Source organism: Dromaius novaehollandiae, chromosome 13 (assembly GCF_036370855.1).
Source record: "Dromaius novaehollandiae isolate bDroNov1 chromosome 13, bDroNov1.hap1, whole genome shotgun sequence".
NCBI lineage: Eukaryota > Metazoa > Chordata > Aves > Casuariiformes > Dromaiidae > Dromaius > Dromaius novaehollandiae.
The window spans coordinates 4,697,781-4,709,979 of NC_088110.1; the positions used below are offsets into that span (position 1 = coordinate 4,697,781).

Consider the following 12,199-nt stretch of genomic DNA (forward strand, 5'->3'; position numbering starts at 1 on the left):
AGCTTTGGACCTCTGCACAGAGTTTTGGTTCTTGGTTAGCCCCCGTCAGGAGGGCCCGCTTTCCACTTTGCAAAGAACGCAGCCAGATTCGCTCAAGAATTCAGCGTGAACAGCTACTGGTCGTGGAAAAGCAAACCACTGCATGCAGATTTTTGTCGCTGCTTTTCATGATTTACAGAAATATAACCCCAGGCTTCCTGTTCTCACCACCATCAGTTAATTTAAATAAACTGTATTAATAAACTGAGAAACCGCTAGTGCTCCCCAGTGTGCCAAGTGTTTTTTTTCTTTACTCTTCTTCGTATATCTCCTTAGCAATTATTTTGTAAGCAAGAGAGAGAAATAGCCACACATTTCATTGAAATTCCTTCCGTTTTATCCAAATGGCACTTAGTCTTTTGATTAAGTCTTTTGACTCCCTCATAAACACACAACATGCATGAGTGACTTCCAACAGTCAATGCCCATTTTACTACATTTGTATTATGAAGCTTAGGATCTGTTTATTGAGAAGAATTCTGTAGAAAGAAACCAAAATTCCATGAAAACCACTTCAAATTTTGGCACTTAAAACTATACTCAAGTTCTACCTCCAGAAATCCCTCATTATTTCATGCACATCCATCATGAACACAGTATCTAGGCCACAAAACCTATATACAGATTACATCAGGTAATCCAGATCTGAATATTCCTTCTTTGAACTCTAACAGAAATGACAAAGAAAATAACTGTATAACTTGTCACATATGTAACAGCAATATTTATGGCTTCAAAAAGAAAGGCTCTTACCTTGAGAAACAAGGCTCCCTTGGAAGCCAAGGAGTCCGTTCCTTTTCCATTGGGGTAACAGTGATAAGCAGCATCCATAACAGGATAGCGGCTGGCAAAAAGCAGACCACTGTTCACAAACTTAAAGCTACAGCAGCCATGGCAACTGTAGACGCCAACGTCATAGACAATGTATTCAAAATAGTGATGAAGCTGCTCTTTCAATTTCTCTGCAGCCCTTTTGTCAAACACTTCCTGCAAACACAAAAAGTCCAAGTTGGCAGGGAAGAAAGCCGAGATCTCATGATCAAAGGTCTCATCTGTGTGTTTCTTTTTCCGCACTGAAGTCTTCTTCATGATTGAAGCTTTGTAGAGAAGCTTGTTATTGACAGTGCTTTGGTCCACTGTACCATCTCCAATGCGAACCTTAACTAAGGACTCTCGTGAGGCAGTGTAGCTGTCCAAACTCCCAGAATCTCCTTCCTTCTGCCTGTGGTTAGGTGTTTTTGAGTTCTCTGCATCGCCTTCCTGGGACTGCTCTGCTGGGCCACTGGTGTTAGCCTGGCCATTGATGGTATCTGCTTCTGCGTCTGACACGTGGCCATTATCCTCTCCGTTTATGCGGACAATGCAAGAGTTATCTTCTCCTTCGTTTGGCTCTCCAACTCCAGCCTTATCATCTCTACTATCCTCACCGTTGTTTGAGCCAGAATTGTCTCCTTTATACTCCATTGATGTTGTCCTTTTCATGCCAACATTGACAGTACGATTAGTGCTATCTCCACCCTGAGGGGAGACCAAGCTGCTAAAACTTGCTGCACTGATGGATGTGTTAGTAGGAGAATCTATATATATTTTGATCTGTGGTCTGCTTGCCCCATTTCGGATCCTCCGGCCAATCTCTTTAGCCCTAGCCTGTGTATTGAAAACATTATTAAATCTTGCCAGAGAATCTGGCAGCAGGCAAACGTTAGCACTGCCAAAGCAGAAGCTTTTCCCATTTCCTGCAGCCTTCCATTCAGTGAGCAGCGTGGCTCCATTGGCATGGCTCTTGTCTTCCAGTCTGGAGTAGATATACGGCCTTCTGACTGACTGCAGTGGGGACCATAACAGGAAGCCAATCAGAGCAAAAGGAAGAGAGGCTACCAGCAGTGCCAAGTAGATGGGGGTGGTAATAATGATGCAGAGTGCATGAAAGTAGCATGGATCATCTGCTCTTTGACGTTTTTCATAGGTGGTTGGAACAAAAGAGGCCACAAGCCTATCTGCAAACCAATAACATGGGAAAATCAGGCCCCAAGAAAAGGAATGCAGAACGGAGAGAAAGCTGTTGGGAAATGGGGAAGTGTATAAAACCATTGCAACTCAGTTATGACAACACTTGAGGGCCTACTACATGATGTCGTGGTCAGCCATCCATCAGAACACTGGGAGAGGGTTGGGGGAAACTGTCCAGCCAGGAGGTTTTTTCCCAGTAAGAGTCAATAATAAAACTGTAAGAGCACCATTTCACTGTGTTGGAGTAAAAAGGAAACAAGGCCACTGTTTTCGTCTGGCTTTTTGGCATCTATATTTGTCAGAGGATGTCATTGTTCACTGCAGGTTGCCATAACAAATCTCACAGGAGGCAGAAGGAAAACCTATAAAGACAAAAACCACAAAATACATGTAACAGTTACAAAAAGTTCAAAGCAGATTTTCTCACACCAGTCTTGCCTTGAAATCTAGATTTTTCTTTTGTTTGTTTAATTTAGATGGCATTTTTAATACTCTTCTAAAGATCACAGATCTGGAGCAACTCCAATCACAAGCAACTGGTATTTCTGCAAAGGAAATCAGTAATTTGACCATTTAATGCAAATGACTAAGGTTGCCATAAAACATATTTCTATTACAAACTGTAACCCTTACACTGAAAAACATACTTTGGAGTTTCTTTTGTTTTGTAATACCTCTCTCTTTGAGGCTTCACATTTATTTTTATTAGCAACTTTCAAATCTTCGCAAATGCTGTATGGCAGTTATCTCTACGCAGCTCTAAAAGAGTACTGCATCTAGTATTTTGTCACTTAAGTTGACTTCTCTTGAAATGACAGTGCCTTTGAAAAAAAAAGTGATGTGATGAAGGTGTAAGCGCAAAGGCACCTTCTGTTCAAGAATAAAAATGTTTGCTAGGGGAAACACTTCAAAACTCCTTTTTTTATTTTTGGCATCTCAGAGATGAGAATTACATGAGAATATTTATTGGCATGACCTCATTTAAAATTTGGGGCTCTATCATTAAGAATTGTTTAGGGAAATAGTCATTTGAAGTATATTTTAAATACTCTATAGGGCACCTGGAGGCAGAGGGACATTTTTATAATACTTAATAGCAAATGGCATAATGATACGCAACACAGCTAGATGTTCACAGGAGAGAGAAGATACAGATTTGAAGAACAATATCACCTTAGCATCATAATAAGGAAAATGCAATTCTTCAGTTTTCTCTCACCTTTTAGATTTCTGCTTCTTTAAAGCAAGCCCTTACAAATGATTTATGTTCCAACTGCCAGTATATTTTTAATTGTGGTACATATGCAATACCAGACTGCAGACTCAGTGTACTGCACAGGTCAGAAGCGATAAGTAAGTCGTTAAAATACATCATTTAACTAGCTCTATTTTTACCGCACGCATTCTTTGTTTAATAACGATAGGAAAATTCTTCCCTCAGTCTAGATTCCTGAGCAGCAGGACTAAGAGTAGTCAGGGAACATCACATTTACAGCCATACATTTTTGGTAGGCACCATGGCAGAGGATGATTTTAATAGAAGAACCAGATGAAGGTGAGATAGCTTGGGTGAGAACAACATTATAAAAGCTTTTGAAAGTGAAACCAAGTAATTGGTACCTGAACACTGTAGAGAATGAAGAGCCAGTGGAAGCAAGTATTAAAAAGGATGGTAGCACCACAGTAACAGAAAAGTGCTTCTCACCAGCGTCCTGGATGTAAAAGAAGAGCTGCAACTGCGGGATCTTTCATAGAATCTTCAAGACCTGAACAAGAACACTTGACAAAAACGTATGTGCCGATATCGGGGAAAGGCGGCCAAAAAAGGATTTAAGAATAAAGAAGAGAGGAGAAAAAAGAGCCCTGTTACTGAAGCCTCCCTGTTACCTAGCCTTCCCCGTGCAAGAATAATACCCCGCCGATTACACACAGCATTTTGTTTATGCTAGGCAGTCAATTATATTTGCTGGGATACAAAGTCCTGTAGATTTCTGGGTTGATGGAACTATTTAGATGGAAATTGGAAAAGCTCAATCAACGGAAGGTTTCTTTTTTTCTTTTTAATTATTAGTGCAGCATAACTTTTACAATCTTATAAAACATGTTTGAGTTTTAAAAAAAATGACTGACTACTCAAGCGCTAAATAACAAATTCTTGGCATTTACTAATTGCCAAAGGCGTTTTGGGATGGTGCTAATAGGGGGAAGCCTAGCAGATTTGTTTTTCTGAAAGATTTTTAGGACTCTCTAGTAAGAATGCTCCAAGAGACTCTGGCAAGTATACATCAGATGGAAAAAATAACTTTAAACCTGTCCAATTATGTAATTACCATTAGATGAGAAATACTGTAAAGATGTTATTCTGATGTACTGGATGCTTAAACAGCTTTATAAAATCTCTGTCTAATTACATAATCACTCAGCAGACCAGAAAGTTTCCTGTTTGGAACAGTCTCAAGGGTAAACAGCCCACTGGTGTTTGGGGTATGGGACGTGAGCATGGACTGCAAACCTGCTGCTGCAACGTTCAGGCTAATGACCTTCCTTGTGAAAGCTACAGTTCTCTTGCAAACTCTAAGGTCAGTTTGCATTTTATTGTTTTAAAGTAACACATCACAAACAAAAATGCAGAACTGCAATGAAGCCCTAATAATTTGTCTCATTAGGTCTTCTGTAGGTGAGCATTTTCTTAAGCAGAGGATGACAGGCTGTTACAACTCCTAGGGAAACTTGACACCAGGTGACAATTTTGTAAATCGGATAGTCAAAACTTACCGGACAATGTGACATTCTGCTAAGGACTGCAGCATCAATATCCTCCGAGATAAACAGCTGTCTAGCAAACCATAAAATACTCAACTAAAATAGCTTCACAAAAGCAATTATCCAGATTATGGGAATGTGCTAAGTCAAAGGAACTCATGCTTACCAGAGTTATAACATACTATGATGTATATTAGTTAGAAAGGAAGAAAAATGAATGCAATCAGAAATCCTTCCACTAGATAGGATTACACAGCAAGTGTCATAAAGCAAATCGGTTCAGACTGAGGTCTGTTTTAACAACATTTAGCAAGAACGTACTTCTTTGTAAACACTAAGGACCAAATGATGGTTCAAGGCCACAGTGGCAACTCCTGTACTTCCTGTGCCTGAAACAGGGACAGTACCTTTGAAAATCATGGAAGATTTGCTGGACAATTCTTTGAACAGGTGCCAGCTGCGTTCCTCACTGCTAGCCCAGCTGTTGTGGGGAGGCACTAGGGAGCTGAATACCAAGACTCATCTCATCCGCTTTTATATGAATTTGTACGCTATTCTCACACCTAATGATACAGAACTACAGAAACTCTGGCATCAGAGCTGATTTTAAAATACAATAGTTGGAGAAAAAGGAGGATGGAATCGTGAGCTAGATGTACTTGAATTCTTGCATATTGCAGACAGAAGACATCAGCACATCAGGGCCCTAATTAAAAACACTCTTCTTGGAAGTAAAATAATATTCTAACTTCTTAATATTATAGATGAAGGAAATTACACAATTTGCCAAAGCTGTGTCGGAGACTCGGTGGCACACTCACAAACAGCACCCAGCCTCTTAGCTGCAAAACCATACGTAGGCCTCAAAGTCACCCAAAAAGGGACCACAAGAGAAAGAGTCATCAGAGATGCATTTTACCATCTCTAAGATCTTAAAGGATGGGGGGAAGGCACCATGTGAGTCAGCCGCAACTTGGAAAACATGACGGCAGTAACATCTCTCCTAATGCAATGGTTTAGATGGAGCCTAAGGCTAAAGTGCATAATTCCTTGTGATGAAGGGTATTACTTGGTAATCCAATGCTTTATTCATAGGGGCTGGAGAGATTAAGCGAGAATTTAAGATATTGCAATGAAACAGATATTTTTGTATGCTGCAAAGAGGTAAACTGCAGTCTTGTTTGGTTGTTTTTATTATCTTCTAAGTGTTTGAAGTCTAAAAAAAGACTTTATTTAATATTTTTTATGGTGCCAGTATAGAACATTTCAACTTTAGCGATAACAAGACATCAGGTGGAAAGGTTTCAAAGATTTTTATGATTATAATTATGCCCAGAAGTGTGCTAGAGACATCACAGACAGATCAAGAGAGAGATGTTCCTAGCTACATCATAGCTTGCAAACTAAATAAAGGACAATTCAACTCAACAAATAATAGAGAAAAGAAGAAAAACAACAGAGGTTGCAATGATAAGGTTAGAGTGACAGTCTAGAAATGGTCAGAAAATTTCTAACTTTCTTTTCCTTGCAAAATTAAGATACACTTTTAAATTCAGGCGGCTCAAATTTCTTCAAATTTCCTATTTACAGCCCTCAGCTGTATCTTAAAAATGTATGCAAATCACTGCAAGAACATAGCGTAACATTTTTTAATAAAAACAGAATAAAATTACTGAAGTGCCTAACTGATCTGGAAAGTTAAACTCTGCGTGCTGATTTCTATTAATACACTTAATTCACTGAAACTAGTTTTTCTTGAATCCTGACAATCGCTTGGTCTTCAGTAAAAGCAGTAACACTCCATTTCTAACCCTGGATTCTAGAGAAGCCGTTTAGAATGTGTTAAATTTTGTTAACTTTATTTCACTATTTTCAGTTGGTTGTCTTTCTGGGGCAGAGCAATATAGCTTATAACAATGCTACCACTACACCACGCAAAATATCAAAATACACTGCTTAAAACTGAAGGTAGGCAAGATGAACATCTGTGTGCCTGTCCGCTTTTCCATGTCTCTCTCCAGCATCGAGCAAACACGGGTCATATGGGAGTCAGCGTCAGCACTCCCACGCAGCTTGGAGGGAACAAACCAGAACAGGGAACGGAGAGAATTCCCACTCAGGCTCTCGTCTTTGCTTATTAGACCTACCACAACTTAACCTCTGCTTTCCTCTTGGTATTATCTGTTTTTGCTCTCCTTGTACTTCATAAATTCTGCCTCTCTTCATTTGCAGTCTCTTTCCCCCAAGTATTCTTATACATGCTTTTACTTGGAGTCTAGTTCAACAACTAACTTCCTTACTGAAAAAAAAAACTACTCCGAAAGGCAAAATACATGTGAACTGTTTTCCAAGCTGGATTACCTGACTGTATTCACAGAGATGCAGCTATCTCAAGCTAGCAGTTGCTCTAATGGAGATGCTTTCCTGTTTCCTTCCGATCGTTTCACAAAGGCTGGAGTTTTAACCAAAATCCTCTCGTCCTACAGAAGACTCACTTTGTGAAGTAGCTCAAGATGTATGGTAAGGCAATTTAAGAAGCACTTCTTGGCTCATCTCGGCTTCCACTTAACTCAATAATAATGTTACAGCTGATGAAAATCCTACTCAGCAAAAACTAGCATCAGAGTGAATCCAGATCTAGACAAGAAGTTGAGTTAGGTGTGTTACTAATACCGATGAGTAAAGCAGACCCCATTCCACATAAGGATTTATCCAAAGGAGAAGGGAAGGAGGAAAGTGTTTCTGCAGACTTGCCACTGACATTTTCATTTGCCAGTTTCTCCCTAAACTTTCCTCCTTCCTTCTAAAAAGATAATCAGTGAATCCCTTGCTACTCTGCAACTTGTCTCTTTTATGTTCATAGGTTGTCATCAGGCAAGAAGCCATTATAAACAAGATGCCTAGCTATACTGTAAAAAAAAATGTATTAAGAAGTGTGCATTTACAAGTCTCATTGAATGGCAGTGATGTCAGCAGTTAAGTACATGTTTGCAAAAAAAAAAAAAATCCTCAAAAGTTCACATAACTCTGTTCAAATGAATAAAGCTGCAGACCTTGCTCAACCTCTCGTCAATTTAGTCACAAGTAGAGAGTTACAATGACGCAATCTCTATTCAAAAATATTGAGCACTTCCGCTGAATTTTCAAAAGGAGCCTTTGGACAATCAATGATATGTGCCACTGAAGTTTTATAAGAGCTGCACATTTAACTGTTTAAGGTGCACTGGTAGCTTAAGGGATGTGAAATGGGGGATATGAAGCTGTCAGTCCAATGAGAGTCCAATACTCTCTGACCAGGTTCTTTTAGATATCCCACACATGGAGGGTGTGACGTTTAATATCAAAATTCACTCACTTCTTCGAAGATATTTGATGTTACACAGGATTTTTGATTTAGCAGAGTGATACAGCAATATACTGAAATCACAATACAAGTTAGACTTTGGAAGATGTAGCAATTACAAATACACAGTTCAATCACAACACAAATGCGATCCCCATTACCAGTCTCTACAATATGCTCACCATCAGGATGCTGGGCATCCCCAAGGAATACATGGGTTGAAACCAGCTCAAGCCCATTGCTTTTTTCAAAATATTTGTGAGTTGTTCAGTTTTTATACTCTGTGTTGGGCTGAGCCATGTACATACTTCCCCCCATGCTGGTCTGGCTATCTCAGAGAGATAGTCACACTCTTTTGGTAAACTGAGAGAGAAACATTTACACCACTAGTTGATCCATTCAGCTGTGATATACATATATATCCACCGAACTGACATAGCTGTTTATCTAAAACCAAGGCGACCCTCCAGTCCCCTTTTTGTTGAGATAAAGTCAGCTTTCTGTGCAACAGCTGTGGTCAGTCACACCCTCCCTTTTTCCCCGAGCTTCATGGGTGCATCGCCCTTGCTCTCCAAGCCTTCTTCCACTGTAGGGGTTTACTGGTCGGTCACAGAAGCCCATTGACTTCTCAGAGTAAATGAGCCCTTGTGTAACTGAGCCTGCCCTACTGCAGTTGGATCGGCAGTGACAAAAGTAGCTCCTGTGGAATATCTGAAAGCCTACATACGAGTGGGAGGTAGTAATCCTGGTCACTTGACAAAAGATTGGCTGTAGCTGGCCTCCTCCTTGGAGACCTCAGCAGAGGAGTTAACCTTCATATTGGCATGGTATCCTGTATGCCTCCTCACCCAAAATGGGAGTTTCTCAATCACAGATCTGAAAATTTGCTTGTGATAACAACTGTAAAAATTGCTCTGTGCTTTATATTTAAGCATGGCATGGCAACAGATTCTCATCTCCAAGAAAAATCATCTCAATTTGGTAATCCAAGATCATATTCCCAGGCCAAAACCTATACCCACACAACTTCTGCTATCTGAACTAAATTGGTTAGGTTTTAAACTTAATATTAAAATTTAAATTCAATTATGTTAATGTATGGAAACACACATTAAGAAAAGATAGCTAAACAAATATAACTGAAAAACATGAACATGATGGTTTTGTCCCATTTTTCTTTCAAAATGGGTGGAAAATTAAAGCTGAATTGGTTTTTGTAGAAAACAATGATCTTCTATATTCCTGCAAGCAACCGCGATTCCACCCTATCACAACAGATGTTACTTGCTTAAAACTTACATTTGAATTCATAAATGCAAAAGGGATATATCATTTCTTTTGAAACTAGCAGAGATTTATTACTTATTTTACACATACAAACTGCAGTCCCAACAACGAACAGACATTTGGTGTGTCTACATATAAGCTATACACCAGCTGTAACAACACATCCTAGGGCACCTGACCCAACTCCCCAAAAAACCACCAATCCACTCCCAAATTCTGAAATATACCTCCAAAATTTTGTGCATTCTGGTATTTGAATTTGCACGCACCAATAGCAGCGTGTGAACATAAGCCGACTAGTGAGATACTTGCCACGTGACAAGAACCTTGTTACAAGGCGTTTAGGTCTACTCCACTGAAGGCGTAAAGACCCATCTACAAATCTGGACCCCCAAACTTGTAAATTCTTTTGATGACAGTAGAAATAGAAGCAAACTCACAGTTCCTGTGCCACCAACAAATTTATTCATATTATCTGGTTGCCTCAAAAACTATCATGCTTATGCAAACTAAGTAACATAGCAGCTGGTGCCAGTTGTGATCAGTGAGGACATAACTTGAAAATGAAATGCCTCCTTTGAATAACCCCCTAGGACTTCATACAAAAAACCTCCCACCTGCAAAACTGCCTCCCCTCATACAGGAGACACAATCATGTTGCTTCCAAATTATCAACAGTATTATAAGCCTTAAGAACTGGTAAGAAGTAGAATCAGCAGCATTTGGGAGAGCTCCATCTCTTCTAATGGTTGAAAACACCATCAAACACTTCATAGAGCTTGAAATTTTCAGGAAAGCTTTGTTATCAGACAAGATTTAGAAAGAAGAAAAAAAAAATCATCTCACTACTTGCTGATCTCACTTAGTACCTGGAAAGCTAAACACACGCTATTTTGAGACCTTATTTGGTGTACTTGGTAGTGAGACAACTGCAGCATACAAATCCATGAATCTGTGACACTAAGCTCTGTTTATACAATCGAAATGGAATGGGCTCTATTTACAACATCACCTTTTGGTGTGCTTTAGCCTTGTACTTTATAGGAGCTGGTGTAATTCAATAATGGCTAAATAAATCTCATCTTTGTAGATGGTTTGTTTAACAAATCTTAGTGAGATGGAACAATATTAGCTTTGGCTGCCCAAGACAGAATCGGAGATAAAACTTTCCCCGCTCATCTTTCACCATCTAAAAACCAGAGGCCTGACTACAGTCAAGACTAGTCCATAAATTGTCAGAGGGGACAGGCGCCCTGTAAATTGAAAAGCTGTACTTTCTCAAGCAGCACTTTAAGCCTTCCGGATTCTGGTTAGACCAACACGGCTCATCAGATGGAACTATAAAGTAATCAGTTTTCCCTGGAATGGGTATCTTTGTACTGTTGAACCTACCTCTTACCAGTTGGCAAAGAGAAGCTGCTCTATTCTACAATAAACGCAACACAAATCCCTGCCAGTAAATAACTGTTCAGTGAAAAAAAGTTACCTAGAATTCTCAAATTACTCTATAAAGGAAATTAAAATACAACACGATACAATTAAATTAAAATATAACTCTCTCTATAAAGAAAACTGAAGTATACTTATCCATGTTCTACATATGGAAAATAGAAAAAGAGCATTTGTAACTTAAGCAAGTTTTCTCGGAAAGCCTGAGATTAGACTCCTTAACTCACAATTGCCTGCTCTACTGACAAAATTGTATTTCCTCAGGATTCACAGAGATCTAATTGTACTGTGGATAATCGTAAAAGAACTGGCATTAGTCAAAACTCAACATGTAATAGTAGGATTGCTGCATCTTCCCTAGGAAATGCTGAACCTTCCCCAAAAGACTTGTTTTCATAAGAATAACAGCCTCTCTGAAAAATGCAAGAATACCAGAGAAGAATTCAAAATCCAGATTTTTTTTCAAACTTGTTTTGAAATACACACTGCAAGAAACACTCAGCTCTTCTCAACATTTAATACAAGTCTCTTAAAATTCTATGTTTTCAGCAAAAACAGAACACTGTACACTCTTTTTGACCTTTTGAATGTGGTCCAAATTCAAGCAAAAATACTTTTTTTTAAATTGATTTAAGAAAAAAGGCTGTTAGCAATATATGACTTTTTAAATATCCTATCTAGTTAGCTGGTGTTTTGTCTGAGAGAACATGCTCATTTGTTGCCCCCTTCACATAAAGCCTGGCTCTGTTTTGCTCAGATATTACAAAGCTATTCATCTCTCAAATACTCACACTTAAAATATTTAAAACCACAAAATCTGTACGGTAATTTATGTTAAGACCACTCTTAAATAAGCAGAGATAAGATTTTCTACAGGTCTACTTTAGGAAGCCTCATTCCCTGTTACGACTACAAAACACAGCATAGAGTAGTAGTGCAGACCTGTTGCAACTCCTCATTGTCTCTCAAGAGGTAACTTCGGTTTGTGCATGCCACTGTTGGTCACTACAGGCACCTCTGCAAAAAGTTATACCTAGTAAGTACTGCGACGCATGTCAAGAATCCCTTTACTGTCCAACTACATGACTCTGCTTCTACACGTTTGTTGAACCACCCTGCAGTGTTATTCTATTAACGTTTTTTTTAAATGTATCTGTCTCCAAAACAGCATTTTTGGGGGGGGGGGGGAAGGGGAGCGGGAATCTTCTAGACACTCATGAGACTGCAAAACAGAAGGACTACAATATGTTTCCCACTCATCCTAAAAATTATTTTACTTTTTATTAAGCATTAGGTTATGCAGAAAAT

The 12,199-nt window shown here is 39.1% G+C and overlaps 1 protein-coding gene across 3 annotated transcripts in view; it reads right to left on the reverse strand.

Annotated features, from left to right (window-relative positions):
- Nucleotides 1-12,199, reverse strand: part of SMPD3 (sphingomyelin phosphodiesterase 3) — a 139,816-nt gene that overhangs the window by 44,238 nt on the left and 83,379 nt on the right. For all 3 annotated transcript variants that reach the window (XM_026102097.2, XM_026102096.2, XM_026102095.2), the window contains exon 2: nucleotides 793-2,411. In XM_026102097.2, the coding sequence (XP_025957882.1) occupies nucleotides 793-2,130 (1,338 nt within the window). In that variant the 5' untranslated portion in view covers nucleotides 2,131-2,411. The remainder of the gene's footprint in view (nucleotides 1-792; nucleotides 2,412-12,199) is intronic.